Raw genomic sequence first — 16,511 nt, forward strand, 5'->3', positions numbered from 1 at the left:
GCGCCTTAAAACGCGGCAGGGCCGGCCGCCCCGCAGACTGTCGGCCCGGCCGGCACGGGGCGCCTCTCCAGTCCCTCTCCGCCGCGTTCCCCGCGCCCCGGGCATGTCCCTGCGGTCCCGGCGCCCGCCCGCCTGAGCCCGAGCCGCCGGCGCAGGTGGCCGCGTTCCCTCCGTCGGCGCCCAGAGCCGCGGCCTCGGTGCGCGCCCCCTCCCCGGGCGGGTCTCCCGCGCCGCCGCCCGCCGCCGGCCGGTCCGCCATGCAGGCGCGGGCGCTGCTCCTGGCCGCGCTGGCCGCCCTGGCGTTGGCCCGGGAGCCCCCAGCCGCGTCGTGCCCCGCGCGCTGCGACGTGTCGCGGTGCCCGAGCCCCCGTTGCCCTGGCGGCTACGTGCCGGACCTCTGCAACTGCTGCCTGGTGTGCGCCGCCACCGAGGGCGAGCCGTGCGGCCGCGCCGTCGACTCGCCGTGCGGGGAGAGCTTGGAGTGCGTGCGCGGGCTGTGTCGCTGCCGCTGGGCGCATGCTGTGTGTGGCACCGACGGGCACACCTACGCCAACGTGTGCGCGCTGCAGGCGGCCAGCCGCCGCGCGCTGCAGCTCTCTGGGACGCCTGTGCGCCAGCTGCAGAAGGGCGCCTGCCCATCGGGTAAGCGCTCGGCAGGGGAGGGAGCGCCAGCATCGCTGGGGGTTGGGGGCGTGGGGATGAAGAAGCGTCTCCTGGGAAACGGGGCTCAGAGCCAGGGCGGAGCGCTCCCCAGGGGGCAAGTGACGATTTCTTTTAGAGACCTCTAACCAGGCTTCCGGTTTTCAGGTCGGGGAACCAAGACGGGGAAAGGCAAAGTGCTGTCCCCAAGGTCGCAGAAGTAGCCCACCGGTGGTGAGACCAAGGGCTCTGACCATCCCAGAGGGCCTGGTCCGCCCAGCATTTCTCCAGCTTCATTAAAATGTACCCACCTTGTGTCTCATTTCCCCTGGTCCCCACATCCCTGCCCTGCCTGGGAGTTGGATGCAAAGCACTCTTTCCTGGCCTTCGATGTCTGGATATCCGTACGACAGCAGTTGAGCCACATAGGGTGTTTTCTTTTCTTTTTTCTTTTTGTACTGCATTTGAAATACGTCTCTGGAAGGTCGTTTAGGAATGGTGAGCCAGTGTGTGGCGTCTCTGGACTGTGTGAGGGGGCTCTGTGTGGACAGGCCATGGGGTAAGAAATCTCTCAGTCCCATCAAAGCTTGGAGCATGCGTGCGTGCGTGCGTGCTAAGTCGCTCAGTCGTGCCTTTGGGACCCCGTGGACTGTAGCCCACCAGGCTCCTCTGTCCATGGGATTCTCCAGGCAAGAATTCTGGAGTGGGTTGCCATGCCCTCCTCTAGGGGGTCTTCCCCACCCAGGGATGGAAGCCACATCTCTCGTCTCTTGCCTTGGCAGACCAGCTCTTTACCGCTGGGCCACGGGAGAAGCCCAACCTTAGAGTAGACCCCCTAACCTGGGGTTGGCTCCAGGTGGCTTCTTGCCACACAGGCTGACCCTGTGAAAGAAAATGCTAGAAAACCCTGCTGTGCCCATGTTCGTCTGGGGCATCTCTTGGGAAGGCAGGCTCCCGCGTTGGTTCCTAGGTGCTCTGAGCACAGCACCCTGTGCTGAGTTCACAGCAACCGAGAGGAATCAGGCTCCGTGTGTGCCCTCAGCCCACAGCTGGGGAGATGCTGACCCCCAGGACGGGCTCCACCGTGGGGCACAAGGCCACCTGGGAGCCAGGGAGCCTGGAAGGGCTGAAGGGCTAGCTCTTCTGGGAAGAGAAGGCAGTGTGAATCGCCACATGGAGACCTTACCGTGTGTGGTGAGCCAGGTCAGGGAGAACACAGCCCAGAGCAGCTGGTGTGCAGGGGTGTGTGTGTGCGCACATGTGTGCAAATGTGTGCACGCATGTGCATGTGCGTGCATGCGTGTGCATGTGGGTGTGTGCACCTGCATGTATGTGTGCACGTGTATGTGTGTGTGCATGTGTGTGACACCCAAGGCTGGACAGCTTGTCAGGGACAGGACCACGCATGTCCCATAAACATTGTACCTTAGATTTCACCCTGTAGGCCAGGCTTCCCAAATCGGGTCTGGGATTCTGAAAACAAGTGTCCTGGGGCCCAAACGTTCTAGAAAGTAAACTCCAGCCCTGCAGTGGGGAGTCACATTCAGCTTGAGTCTTTCAGAGCTCCCTGCAACAAGGTAAAAAAAAAAAAAACCAAAATGATAAAAACCCAGGGTTTCCCAAGAGAACTTCAGCAAAGAGCTCCTTCCTGGGAGAATGCACAGGACCTCCCCCTGGCACGCCGGGGTTCCAGGGAGCCTGGTTTGGGAAGCATTATGTGGGATTAGCCATGATTATATGGGACAGCCTTTGAAGGGTTTTAAGAGAAGTGAGTGTGATGTGGTCAGGCTTGTGCTTGGATTGTGCCTGGGAGACTGGGGGCGTGGGGCCACTCGATGTCATGGGGGTGGAAAAGTTATCATTTACTGCGTGCCCACTTCACCCTCTGCCTTGGGGCTCAGAGCCAGCGGGCCCATCTCAGGCCATGCTGGCAGGTCAGATAGGCAGAGGGCTCAGGGTGGGCTCCCCAAAGCCAACTCTCCCAAGTAGTGGATGCTGTTAGAGTCAGGCTCCAGGGCGCCAGGGGCTGGAGTGGGTTGGAGGTGGTCTAGGCATTTCAAAGCCTTTATTTTCTTTAATAACTATCAAATGTTGTATTCTTTTTTAAAATGTTCATTTACCTGGCTGCGCCGGGGCTTAGTTGAGGCCCAGGGGATCTTTAGTTGTGGTTGGTGAACTCTTAGTTGTAGCAAGTGGGACCTAGCTCCCTGGCCAGGGGTTGAACCTTGGGCCCCCCGCGTTGGGAGCACAGAGTCTTAGTCCCTGGACCACCAGGGGCGTCATGAAACCTTTCTTCTTGGCCGATGGAGTCCCAGCTTGCGAAGCCCCTGCTCTGTGTGTCCTGCTCGCTGTGGGCTGGCAACAAGCGCCCTGCAATGAGGCAGAGCCCGGCTGGGCCCTGGAGAAACGGATGGAGGGAGACACTGGCGGCTGAGCAGAGAACGGTAGCGTGGCGGCCACAGGCAGCCGCAGAGGGCTCAGGGGCGGAGTGGGAGGCCCACAGCTGGGGCTGGCCCTGCCCCTCCTCCGAACGCGGTGCTGCCCACGAGGCCCTGCTCCTCAGTTTCCTCATCTGTCAAGTGGACCGAATGCTCAGTTTCGATGAATTGGTGCAGAGAGTAATGAGCTACGGCACGCAGACACGTGCCTCCAACCAGCCGTCGCCGGACGGCCGGTTACTTTGTGTGTCATGACCGCGCTTCTGACGCCTCCCACCACCCTTTCCACCACCTGGCGAGGCCTGGGAGGCTCCCCAGAGGCGGAGCTCCAGTGCTGAGCGGTGGGAGGTGACCCGGGCTCTCTGGACAGGTGATGGGGAGGGCGCAGGGAGCTGGGAGCCGGGCAGAGGCAGAGGGACCGGACGCACCGGGTGGCCGCGCAGACCGCAAGCCCTGTCTTCAGAGCCCCCCGGGGCAGGGGGCGCCCAGAGGGTCTGCGGCCACTGCGGCCTCGGTGGGCGGGGCCAGATGGGCCCAGCCTCCCATGAGTACCTTGCACACCACGGTTCGCGGCCCGCCCCTGCTCCCGGCGCCCGGGCACAGGGACCTCAGACACCCGGCTTCCCGCAAGGCAGCAGGGGCAGAGTCCAGCCCCTGTGGGCTGGCGCCGTCTCACTTGGCGAATCCGTTCCTTACTCATGCACCCGAGATGTGCTCACCGAGGCAGGGAAGGGCCAAGTGATGGGGCTGAGGTCACTCGGCTGGGAAATGACAGAGGCAGGCCTGGCTCGGGTCCGGCTGGCACTCTTCTTCACGCAGGGCGGCGGGCCCCCAAGGTCTGGGGTCAGGATGAGGCCTGGGTCTCCAGCGCCAATAGGCTCAGCCTCTATAGAGCATCCCTGGTGGCGATACTCACTCCCCGACCCCGGGCCTTCCCAGGGCCTGGTCAGAAATCACTGGGTGATGTCCACGTGTGGTGGCAGGTAAGGGGCTACTATCTTCAACATATCCCTCTGGACGTGAGTCCTGCCGGCTCCACCCTCACTTGCCTTCGGATGCACCCAGGGTCCTGTCTCCAGCCCCCTCCTTCCCTGAGCCGAAGTCCTGTGTCCTGGTCCGACAGGACCACCCCTGGGGAGTTTAGGTCAGAAGGCTCCGTCACGCTTTGACCCCTTACTTCCCCTCGTTCCTCACTCCCTGTCTGCAGGAGGGTCCTCAGCTCGACCTTGAGATGTTCCCCCCAGGGTCCCTCCAGCCACGCTGGCCTCCGCGGACCTTTTCCGCCTCCCTCATCCTCCCTCCGGTCACTTCTTCACACAGCGGCCAGGGATGACCGTGATAAATCCATGCTGCCCATCACGGGTGGGACCCCTGCAGCCGTTCCCCAACACCTACCCTGAGCCTCAACCCCCTGTGCCGTCTGGCCCTGCCCACCCCTCCAACACCCTCTCCTCCCCTGCTGCAGCCACACTGGTCTCCTTTCCGCCTCGGGGTCTTTGCAAGTACAGTGTCTGCTGCACCAAATTCCCGTTCCTTCACCTTCGTAGGACCGAGTCCTCGACTTGCCTTAGCCTAGATGAGCTGCCCTCCCTGACTGCCTGGGGGGTCCCTTGCATCAGCCTCATGGGCGCACCATGGGGACTCCTCTGAACCACCTCTCATTTCTTCTCTAACTCAAAGTCTTATTCAACTTCACCAGGCTCTGAGCCTCACAGGGTGGACGTCTGGTCTGTTTGTTCTCTGCAGGCCTGGTCCAGCAGCTGAGCTCAGTGGGTGCCGTTGGAATGAAAGGCCGGCCCACATGGTGGGTGTCTCTCCTTGCGTACCCCCAGTGATGGTGGGCTCACTACCTACCCAGGGAGCTTTCACGCCTTCCCATGTCTGTGCAAGGCAGATGCTACGTGTTGGGGATGAGTATCCATCAAGGGGAAAGGAAAGGCCAGAAAGCTGCGTCTGCATGGAGCAGAGGGGTCTCTTTTCACAGCCTCTGCCCACAGCTGCAGACCAGGAGGCCTGCGCGTCTGCAATTCAGAATTTCGAGCCCCAGGGCAGTTCATTCGTTCTCGGTCGCTGAAAGGTCAGTTGTCCGACCCTGTCCCTGGGATTTTCCCAGCAAGAATCCTGGAGGGCAATTCACAACGTGGCATTTAATCATCAGTTTTTATTGTTCAGCCCCAGAGCAGGTACCAGTGGAGACTCTGGGCTCTGTTTATTTAAGAGCTTTGTTGACTTTCGGTGTTTAATCCTCTTAGCAGCTTCCCGGGCCTTGCACTCAGGACTCACCAGGGCCCCCACCTCTCCCCTTCCCCCGCCCGGACCAGGGGCTGAGTTGCAGCCTCTGGTGGCTCCTGAGGACCTGTGAGGAGCCAGGGATGCGGCCAAGAGGAGCTTAGGGCCTGGACTGCTGTGCCGCCATCCTTTCCCGGCCAGGGCCTGGACAGCACCCTCACCCCGCCACCTCACACTCCCTAAAGCTGATCTGGAGGTGCGCTGGGATCCCACAGCACCCCATCCGGTCCTGCCTTCCCCAGGCCTGTCCCCTTCCCATGCATCTCCACACGGGACCCCCACTTGCCTTTGGGGACCGAGCAGGACTTCCCATGCAGCCCACCAGCTCAGTATATCCTGGGCTCTGCTTCCTGTCCACTGCCACCACCACCACCAGCCAAGTCCCTGTGAAATCTCTGATCATCTGTGCCATGAAGGGGAGGGAGAACACATCTCTGGGATGAGAGGGAGCAATCAGGGAGAGCTTCCTGGAGGAGGTGGCATCTAAACAGCCGTGGAGATGGCCGATGCAGGCAGAGCCTGTGCAGAGGAGGATAGCAGGAAATGCTAAGCATAGGCGGGAGGAGCAGTGAGGGTGAGCCATCTTCAGGAAGTGAGAGACCCCTGAAGCTTCTGGGTAACAGGTGTGCAGAGCGGGGCGTGGGGCCCAGCTCATGGGAGTCTGGTGCCTGAGTGGGTCTGAGCTCAGCTGGCAGCTGAGGGGGACAGGCCCCAGAGGTTCTGGGGTCTCATGACTGAGGGGGCAGGGTGCAGGGCGGGCGGGTGGCTGGGCCTGTCCTGAAAGAGCAGGTTTGGAGAGCTCTGCTTAGGTTCTGGCATGGGTTCTGGCGTGGAGGGTGTCCAGTGGGAGACGGGCTTCCGCGGCAGGAGCCTGGCTGGCGAGCGGCCCTGTCCCTGGGTTGGTACTGCTGTGTTGCTGTGTTTGCATCATTGAGAGGGGGCGGCCGAGGTTTGGGGCAGGGCCGCAGGCTCATCGCCCCTCCTGACTGTGGGAGCCCCCTCCATGACCTGCGGGGCCCGTGGAGCCCCACCCCCACCCCGTCCAAATCCAGGTCTGAGCTTGTCTTCAAGTCCACATCCCAAGGGGACCCGATGGAGACCACCCAGCCACTTGGGGGATGAACTGTCCCGAGTCCGTCATGCCGCGAGCATTGTGCCGGGGGAGCCGGAGCCCAAGTGAGCCAGGCTCAACCCACTGACGGCGTCCACCTGGCCCGACACGTGCCCCTCGGCTGCCGAAAGCCTGGGAGAAATGAGGACAAGCAGAGTCACGTGGCCTCCTTGCAGGCCCAGGGTTCATACAAACCGGGTGTGGAGCGGTGGGCCACTGGCTGAGTCCTGCCGGAGAGACTGAAAGACACCTCCTCCTGGGCTGCTCTGATGGAGAGAAGCCAGCAGGTTTTACCAGGGTCAAAGGTGAGGCCTTGTGCTGCAGGCTAAACACCCGTCGTGTCTGGGTGTGTTTGTCATGGCCCTTATAAGAAAAGACCCCAGCAAGGTGCAGTCACCTGCCCGAGGTCAGCAGGTGGGAAGAGACAGCTCTGCCCTGAGACTGGTCTTGGCCACCGGGAAGGCCTCCAGCCCCTGAGGAAGTGGCCTCCCAGCTTTGATAAAGGTGTTGAATAGTTGGAGAAAGAAAGAAAGCACAGACTCCTTGTCCTAGAGTAGCACAGACATGGCCAGGACATGTGGGTGTGTGTCTCCCAAACAGAACACCAGGTCTGCTGCAGAGGGGAGCATGGGGCCCCTGGGGTTGTGCCGCACACAACCTGCCCGACTGTATGCTTTAGCCCTCTAGCAGAGCCAGGACTGAGACCCAGTTCTGTTCGAGTTCCACCACTTCCCGAGGTGAGGCCCTGCAAGTCTAGGCTCTCCACACCTCAGCTTCCCCATCTGTGAAGGGGGGCCAACAGACCCTCCTCCCTGGATCACTGACAGTCGATGAGATAATTTACCCCCGTGTAAGGGTTAACAGGCCTTGGTGGGAACAAACCTAAACATTGCCAAGTCGACGTTTCTGACGTGCATGGAGTTTATGAGAGGGAGGCAGGGCCATTGAGGATGGGAAGGAGCCAGAAGGCAGCGCTGGCAGAAAGGCTGCCACGTGCCAGGCCTTGCCCACGGGGGTTCCACTGGCCTCATTTAGCCCCCACGTCACAGCTGAGTCAACCGATGGGCCAGAGGAGTCAACTGATGGGCCAGTAGGGCAGGGAGGGCTTCCTGTAAGAGGAAGACCAGGGGGTTGACCCCACCTTAGCTTCCGGGTGGCCTGGAGTCCTGCCTGGCCTGTGGCGTCCCTTCATAAAGCGCAAACAGGCTGGTGGAAGAGCCCTCTGCTCCGTGGCGTTGGCTGCAGCCGCAGTGGGGTTCACAGCCGGAAGAGCTGGGCTGGCCCCAAGCTGAGGACCGGCCATGCCGGGCTCTCCTGGGAGCGGGACAGCCCGCCACCCTGGACAAGGACCAACGAGGAGAAAGAGACGTGTCAGGGGTCGGGGGACCTGGCTGCCAGCCTTGCTGGGTGCCCTGACCTCTCTGAGCCTTTTTCCTGGCCTGTACAATCGTGATGATCCCTGCCCTGCAGAACAGCTGTGAAAATTCCCTGAAGCCTAAATGCCCAGAGCCTGGGCTGGTGTGGCCTGTGGAGTGGAGGTCTGGCTGCAGCCCTCAGCCCTGTGTTCCAGGGATGGGAGCCTGGGGGTCACAAACAGCAGGGGTCCCCCCTCCCTCCTACCCCACCCCTGGAGCCGCAGCGGGATCTGAAGTCACCATCTTTGGCTGCGGGGAGACAGTTCACTCCGGGACAGGCATGTTTTCAAGAAAAAGAAAAACACAGGCAGAGAGCCATCCTGGGAACTAATTAGATCCGGAAGGCAGCCCCTGGGGCTGCAAAGCGGCCCCTTGTGGGTGGTGGGTGGGGCCTGGGGGTGTGGACGAGAGGCCGTGGAGGAGCCCCTGGGACGGTGCACCCACTCTCAGGCCCCCCGTTCTCTGAGGCTCTCTGCTCACTGCTGTGGGTCGGGGTGCCCAGGCCATGGGGACTTTCTTGAAGGACAGGTCTGGGAGGGGGTCACACAGGGCCTTGGGCCCCAGATGAGACAGCTTGGTCCCTGAGCCCACTGAGTCAGGCAGGGAGGCCTCTCCAGGGGCAGTGTGTGGGTCTGGGCCTGGGGGTCTGCAGGAGAAGGACTGACTACAAAGGCTGGGGGGGCCACTTCAGAACGTGCGTGCTTGGGGAACCACAGCCGAGGCCACTGGGAGGCGGGTACGGCACTAGCGAGGCTGTGGGACTAAAGGGGAAGCCCCGGTCCCCGAGCCCGGGCGAGAGGTTGCCATCTGGCCTGCAGGCTGTCAGCATTGTGGATGGATGGGCCCAGCCTGGGACCTTGTGGGCACCTGCTGATGATCCCTCCATCCTCAGTTCTTAGCTGACTGCTGGGTGATGACGGGGGTAGCGGGGGAGTCTTCTGATTGCAAGAGGCAATAGAAGAATGGGCAGTGACCTCCGAGTTAGAGGGAAAGAACCTGAGTCTCAGTCCTGGCTCTGCCCGCTGTCTGCTAGACAGGTGAGGTGTACAGCTGGGCAGGTTGCGCACTGCACAGTTCCAAGGGCAGCTGCCACGCTGTGATCTCTGTTAACAATGGCCCCAGGGTTGTACAGTTCACAACCTGTGCAGCAATACGCGTGGCCCTGGGTGGGGTGCCTGGGCCAGTCCCTCTGCCTTCCTGGGCCAGGACTTCCCCACCTGTTCCCCGGGCCGTCGTGAGCACCCAGAGTCAGCACACACAGTAGAGCCTCTTTCAGGGTCCGCCACTGTCAGCCCTCCCGGAAGCGCTGCCGCACAGAAACGCAGGAGGCGGGCGCTGGGCACACTCGGCTCTTTTCCCATCCCCAGGAGGTGCCACTGGACACCTGGCCTTGACTGCTTTGCGCTGTTTTCAAGGTCTTCCTGACTAGGACTTCCAAGGCCCGCGGGCTAGGGCTAACACACACACACGCACAAAGTGCTAACAGCTGAATCTGGTCAAGACTGACTGTTGACTTCAGAACTCTGGCTCCAGGACAGGGTGAGGCCAGAGTGGGGGTTGTCAAAAACCCCCCAAATAAACAGAGTCCGCCTCCCAGCCGTGGGGCCCGCGGTTTTCATGTGGAGCGAGGCGGTGGGAACCGCGTCTCTCCTTTCCCACTGATTCATGGGATGACTCATCTGTGTGTGGGGGGGCGGCCCAGGCAGCCCGCCCTGCCCCGCCTCCCCCCCAGCCCCACCACCCACCTCGCCCTCTTAAAGGGGCAGGACCTGGTTCCGGGGTTGGGGGGGTGTTGCTGTGAACCAGCTGGCTGACCCAGGAGCTCTGCAGGGGCCCAGGGTCGGGGAGGACAGAGGGTCTGGAGGCACCAGGCCTGTGTCCACCCTCAACCGTCTTTACCTCCAGCCTGTTTCCTGACACACGGCTCTCACGGCGAGAGCTGCTTAGCAGGCTGAACAACCTTTGTGGTGGTGTTTGCAGACCTACTGTGTGCTGCTGGGTCAGTTGGGGTCTGGCAGAGCATCCCTGCTCTCCATCCTTCCCACCCTCCCCCTCTCAGGGGCTGCCTTGGGGGTCACCTCTGCTGGTGACAGCTGGGCTGTGGGGCATCTCGACAGGTCTGCTGTGTCCCAAAGGAGCTGGTGCATGGGTGGGAGGTAAGTCCTGCCCACCTTCTCCCTGGGGTTCCTGCAGCCACCAGGGCCCTGCCACCTGCGGTGCTGGAAACTCTTGCTCTCATACCCCCCTAGCCCAGCGCACACACGCGTGCACACACACGTGCATGCACGCATGTGCACACACATGCACGCACACATTTGTGGACACACATGCACACGCATGCACGCACACATGCACGCGCATGCGCGTGAGCACACACACACGCATGCACACACAGCCCGGACCAGGCCTCCCTCTCTCCAGTCTCTGTTTTATCTGCGTCTAACTTGCCTAGAGGAGAACCTTCAGGAAATTCACAAACCGAAGCGCAGTCGCCCATCGCTCTGCCTCTGCCCTGGTGGCCGCCATGAAATCTTGTGATGTGTTTTCCCACCAGCCTGTAACCTGTGAATGTTTTACAGGGGGTTTTTGTTTTCAAATCGTTACATGAAATCGAGTGTGGCCTATTTTAACTCATCTCTGGAGAGGCTGCATTGGAAAGAAGAGCATCTGGGGGATGGTCCATGTGCGGTCCGGATCTGCGGGCGGCCGGGTCAGCGCCTCAGCGGCTTGGGCAGCTCGGGGCATGCTCTGCCAGCTGGCAGGACCTGCTGGGCAGGGTCAGCCAGTGGGGAGCAGACGTGCCCAAAGCTCTGGAGACCCTGAGATCGGGGATGGAGTCAGAGTCCCAGAGGTCGGGGATGAAGTCCCTGAGGTCAGGGACAGGGTCCCTGAGGTCGGGAATGGGGTCCCTGAGGTCGGGGTCCCTGAGGTCGGGGACGGGGGTCCCTGAGGTCGGGGACGGGGTCCCTGAGGTCGGGGATGGGGTCCCTGAGGTCGGGGACGGGGCCCCTGAGGTTGGGGATGGGGTCCCTGAGATGGGGAACGGGGTCCCTGAGGTCAGGGATGGAGTGAGAGTCCCTGAGGTTGGGAACGGGGCCCCTGAGGTTGGGGATGAAGTCCCTGAAGTCGGGGATGGAGTCAGAGTCCCTGAGGTCGGAGATGGGGTCCCTGAGGTCAGGGATGGAGTCAGTGTCCCTGAGGTCAGAGATGGGGTCCCTGAGGTCGGGGATGCGGTCCCTGAGATGAGAGACAGGGTCCCTGAGGTCAGGGATGGGGTCTCTGAGGTTGGGGATGGAGTCAGTCCCTGAGGTCGGGGATGGAGTCAGTGTCCCTGAGGTCGGAGATGGGGTCCCTGAGGTCGGGGACGCGGTCCCTGAGATGAGAGACAGGGTCCCTGAGGTCAGGGATGGGGTCTCTGAGGTCAGGGATGGGGTCCCTGAGGTTGGGAATAGACTCAGTCCCTGAGGTCGGGGACGGGGTCCCTGAGGTCAGGAATGGAGTCAGAGTTCCTAAGGTCAGAGACGGAGTCCCTAAGGTCAGGGACGGGGTCCCTGAGGTTGGGGATGGAGTCAGTGTCCCTGAGGTTGGGGACGGGGTCCCCGAGGCCGGGGACGGGGTTGCATGGTGGCACGGCCTCTTCTGGCCGGATGCTCTCACCCTTCTCTGCCTTGTTCACACTGGGCCCAGTTTGCGCTCAGCCAGATCCACCCAGAGCTGCCCTCATGCTGTGTCTTTGCACCTCTGCTCCCCCAACCCAGTGCGCCCTTCCAGGCACTGGACTCCACAGCACACCCCAGGCCTGCCTCGGTCCCATCGCTGGTCGCACAGTGCTGGGACTGGCCGGCCACTGGCCCGTTCCCAGCACGGGCTGTGTGCCCAGAAGGTGCTCGGCACCCCATGAGAGCGAGAGCGGCAGACCGGTCTTATGCCGGGAGCCCCAAGGAGGATCTGGGGGAAACCTGCCGGCCGTGGGGGGAGGGGGAGCTGCCTGGAGGGGGAGGGGCTTGAGCTGCACCTGGGACGGGCCGGAGCATCGTGGTGGGGAGGGCTCGGGAGAGTTGCGGGTGGGAGGAGGCACAGACAGCGGGTGACGGAGCAGGGCCTGGGGGTGAGTGGCCCTACCGGGAGGGGCGACACCTGGCCTTGCCCACCCCAGTGCAGAGTGGGGGTGGGCACGAGCCCGGACTAAAGAATGTCCAGGCCTAGTGCCAAGCCCTCCGCTGCCTGGGTTGTCCGGGAACCTTGGGGACATAGGGGTTGCCTGGTAGGGGAGAAATTTGTGAGACCGCAGATCCTGAAGTGGCCCCTCCGCCCTGAAGGCAGACATGAATGCAGGTTCCCAGCGCCCTTGGGCAGGGCCGCAGAGCTAGCCTCAGCCTCCACGGGCTAGCTGGCCAGTAGCTTCTCCAGAATTTCGGGGACCACTAGCAATCCACATGGAAATAAGCGTGCTGGGCACCTGTGTGTGCTGGGAGCCACAGAGCCCTGGCCTGGGGTGGGCCCCAGGTCTCTGACCACAACCTCTGAACCTGAAATGCCACCCCTCCACTGGGCTCTGCCTCTGCAGGGGGTCCCTGGCGGCCCACCGTTTGATCATCAAGGAGCCAAGAGTGGGGCACATCCCAGCTAGGCTCCCGCCACCCTGGACAGGCGGCCTTTGATTCAGGCTGACCGCGGGAGGCTGGGCCCTGAACGGTCAGTGACCATGGGCTGATTGAGAGGCAGACATCACAGGATCAGTAGGGTAGGCCCTCCTCGCCTCCCCTGACCACAGAGCCCAAGGCAAGCTCTCTTCTGGGCCCTGAGTCCCAGTCATGCTTTAATGCACAGTCAGGGCCTTGAGTGGGGGATCTGGCAGGGAGGGGGTCCCTAAGGTGGGTGGCCTAAGGGTCACCTAAGGGAGATCTGTGGCCCCGTCCAGAGCCTGGCTCTCCTTCAATGGAGTTTCTGTTTTTCTACCTTTGGGATGGAACTGATGACCCCTGCCCCGGCTGCCCCCTGGACAGCTGGGGAGATGAGTCCGGCTGTGGGTGGGGACCTCACTTGTCCACAGAGGCTTCCGAGGCCCCGACTGTGGGCCTGCGCTCCTTCCCGTCCCTTTGGACAGTCGGGAAAAACCAGATTTTCTCTAGATCCTGGTGTCCAGTCACTTCCCAGAGACCCTCAGCTGCGGGGCTGGGCTTTACGGGCTGAGCCCTCTTTGCTCAGCAACTTCGGGGAGCCTTAAGGTTTGCAAGTCACGGCCTGTTCCCTCAGCTCTCTGGAGCGGGCAGGGGTGGAGAGGCCCAGAGACTGTAGCGATTTGCCTGAAGCCACACAGCTGGAGCCCAGCCCGTTGCTCCTTTCGGGCCCTGGGAGCCTCTTAGAAGCAGTGCTGAGCAGCACGGGCTACAGATGACCCTGCTGTCTAGTGGAGGACCTGGGAGACCCCAGCACATGTGCCCACAGGGAGACCAAGGGGAGTGGGTCTCGTGGCACCCACATGCCTCAGGCCTGTGGTCCCGGCAGGCAGCTGCTGATGGCAACAGAAATCTGAGCTGGTGAAAGCTCCAGGGAAGGTCGCGAGCTGCCTGGCAGGCTGTCCTGGGGCCGGGCCAAGCTTGACACACACGTGGAGGGGCCCTGGCAACTCAGACAGCGGCAGCCAGACATGGTCCAGGAGGGGGCCGCCCCACGGCTGGGGGCTTTGACCGTGACCATGTCCAACCACTGCACGGGCCCAGGGCCTGCAGGGACAGGCCAGAGCTACAAGCTGGGGTGGGGGACGGTTTCCTCACACCAGCCACTGCTGTCTAGGAGAGAAAGGGCAAGGGCCCTTGGCAGCTGGCCCAGATAGGTCCAGCCCGAACTTTCTGTGAGTGCTACGTGTCCTAGCCTAAGTGTCCTGACCTCTCTGAGCCTTCCGGCCGCCCTGGCGATATAAGGTGCGGAAGCCCGGCGTCTGCCACCCTTGGGACAAGCGAGCCCTGTGCCTGGAGGTCTGGGCCTCACTAATGCACCCGGTTTTTCCTGCCAGTACAGGTCTCCACCAGCTGACCAGCCCGCGGTACAAGTTCAACTTCATTGCCGATGTGGTGGAGAAGATCGCGCCGGCTGTGGTCCACATAGAGCTCTTCCTAAGGTGCGTGGAGCCCCTCCTACCCCCCACCCCACCATCTGCTGGGCCCAGACTAGACTCGATCCCAGCACGGGGGGAAGGGGCCCAGTAGAGACGAGAGTGGCTGTGGAGTCCAGCGGACCCTGCTCAGACTTCCTGGTCGCTGTTGCCCTGGGAAGGACGCCCCTCCCCGACCCTGACCTCATGGCCTAAGGAGGCAGAAAGCAGCTCGCACTTGACCCAGCTGTAGCGGCTGCTGCAGGGTCACGGGGGCTGTCTGAGCTGATACCGCCCTGCAAACCCCCGGCTCCCGCGGAATCCTGGGGTCTCCTCCCAGACCAACTTTGACACTGCAGCTCTGTCTTAACCTCACAGCCGCTGTGTGTGGAGGGGGCTGGCAGGGGCCCAGACGGGACACACAGGGTCAGACACCCCCCTTCCATTCTGTTGGTGTCGGAGGGAGCCAGCCCCTTGCATGCCATGCTGCCCGAGGGGACCATCGCCAAGGCCTCGGCCACAACCCTGGGGCCTCGCTTGACTTGACTTCACAGCTTTCCCCAAGCAGTGGGGGCAGCCAGCGTCATCAGCCCCCCAAAGCACAGGGGACGAGGCAACCCGCCCCCAACCCCACCCCGAGCAGGGGGCCAGGAGCGGGCAGAATCGCTCCCACGCTGACTCCTGACCCCGGCATGGGACCCCGCCCCTGCCCGCTGGCCGTGGAGCCTGATCAGTGGGAGCACCTGCATCCTGCCCCCAACCTCTGGAGGCCTAGGGGCTGAGCAGATGCCTGGCGCGAGCTCCGCACGGTCCTCGGAACCTGCTCTGTGCCCGTCGCCGCACGGGCTGCCCTTCCTGCCCTCCTGAGCTCCCATCGCCCCGGCCTGGTGCCGCCTCCCGGAGGAGATAGCCAGGCCCAGCAGCCCACATCTCAGCGCTGACCGACAGCATGTGCACCGTACTCCGGGGCCCTCCCACGGGTCAGGAAGGCAGGCTCCCATGTCCCCATTTCTGGATGTGGAGACAGAGGCCCAGGCAGCTGCCCCAGGCTCAGGGCTGCCCCCCGGGTCTCTGGCATCTCAGAGCCAAGCCCATCCCCCTGCAACACGCTGGCCCCTCACTGCCTTTCCCACGGGCCCCAGACCCTGAAATGTGTCTTTAAGGAAGCGACAGCCCAACGTGTGCATGGCCCATCCTTGGCCTTGCAGGTGGTTGTTGGGGGGCAGCGTCCTTCCAGACACCAGCCCTTGAACCAGATAGTTGCTGACTACAGTGGCAGGCCGCAATGGTGGGTCCAGCCTTCCTTGGAGGCTGACGTCTTGGGGTGGGGGCAGGGTGAGGCCGAGGTGGGCACCATCCCAGACACGGGCAGCGTGGTCCTCCAGCACAGGCACCTCCGGCTGTGACCTCGGAGTGCACAGGGAGGGGCCCTGGACTGCCTGGGGCTCTTCCTCAGACCCGAGGCGAGTCCTGCACCCGGCAGGCCCCGCAATCGGGTGCAGCTACTGCTCAGGGAACCACATGGAACCGGGTAGAGGCAGGAGCTGGTCTCAGGCCTCAGCAGACAGATGCTCTGGTCACCGCTGGAGGGGCTGAGTGGCCAGGCTGCCCAGGTCAAAGCCTGGCTCTGCCCTTCCCCTGCCTGACCCGGGCGGCTGGTTCATGTCCCTGGGCCTGGGTCCCCATCTGTGAACTGACTGTGGGCAGGAGGCTGACCTCTCTGAGCCTTAGTCTCCTCATCCAGGAAATGGGCTGACACCACCTCCTCTGACCCGGGAGGCTGGTTCATGTCACCGGGCCTGGGTCACCACCTGTGAACTGACTGTGGGCAGGAGGCTGACCCCTCTGAGCCTCAGTCTCCTCATCCAGGAAAGGGGCTGACACTACCTCCACTGACCTGGGCGGCTGCAGGCCTTGTTTCCCCACCTGTGAACTGGGCGGCCTCTCTCTCGTAGGGCGGCCGTGAGCACGGTGGGACTCGGTCCCTGGCTCCATGGGCACTCTTGGTGACCTTGGTAGTCCCTGACCTGCTGGGGAGGTGGCGTCTCTGCACTTCCCAGAGATCCTCTCTGCTCTTCCTCCCCGCCCTTCCCCATCCCCGCCCCCTAACACACACACACACACACACAGTTAGACCCTTTATGGCTGGTGTCTGTCCAGCAGCCTCAGGCATGCTTGACCTGCCCCGTCCAGACCCTGCACTGCGGCCCCAGAGACAATGGCGACCCTCCCCCGGGAAGGCCCTGAGCCTTCCAGGGCTTCAGGGCAGGCAACCAAGGCGCCTGAGGGAGGTGGGAGCATGGGCCCCTCAGTGTTTATGACCCTCTCTCTGTGCAGCTGGAGATTAGGACACTGACATTCCCCGGGGGCCTGCTGAGTCCCGTGGAGCAGTGTGCACATCCTCCTGTCTTCCCTATGGCTTGTGGACCGACTGCCTGCACCTGCTTGGTGGAGTAGGTGGTATTGGCCCATTTCCCAGATGGGGAGACTGAGGCCCAGAGGGGTCCGCCTCCTGGCTGTCCACA

General features: G+C 62.7%; 1 protein-coding gene across 3 annotated transcripts in view; it reads left to right on the forward strand.

The window, feature by feature from the left end:
- The first annotated feature begins 257 nt into the window (after window positions 1-257).
- Window positions 258-16,511, forward strand: part of HTRA3 (HtrA serine peptidase 3) — a 29,865-nt gene continuing 13,611 nt past the window's right edge. For all 3 annotated transcript variants that reach the window (XR_011145079.1, XM_068975166.1, XM_068975165.1), the window contains exons 1-2: window positions 258-642; window positions 13,914-14,013. Coding sequence is in view for 2 of the 3 variants with exons in the window: in XM_068975166.1 (XP_068831267.1) it covers window positions 258-642; window positions 13,914-14,013 (485 nt within the window). In the remaining variant the exon portion in view is untranslated. The remainder of the gene's footprint in view (window positions 643-13,913; window positions 14,014-16,511) is intronic.

The sequence above is a fragment of the Capricornis sumatraensis genome, chromosome 7 (genome assembly GCF_032405125.1).
Source record: "Capricornis sumatraensis isolate serow.1 chromosome 7, serow.2, whole genome shotgun sequence".
In the NCBI taxonomy this organism is placed as follows: domain Eukaryota; kingdom Metazoa; phylum Chordata; class Mammalia; order Artiodactyla; family Bovidae; genus Capricornis; species Capricornis sumatraensis.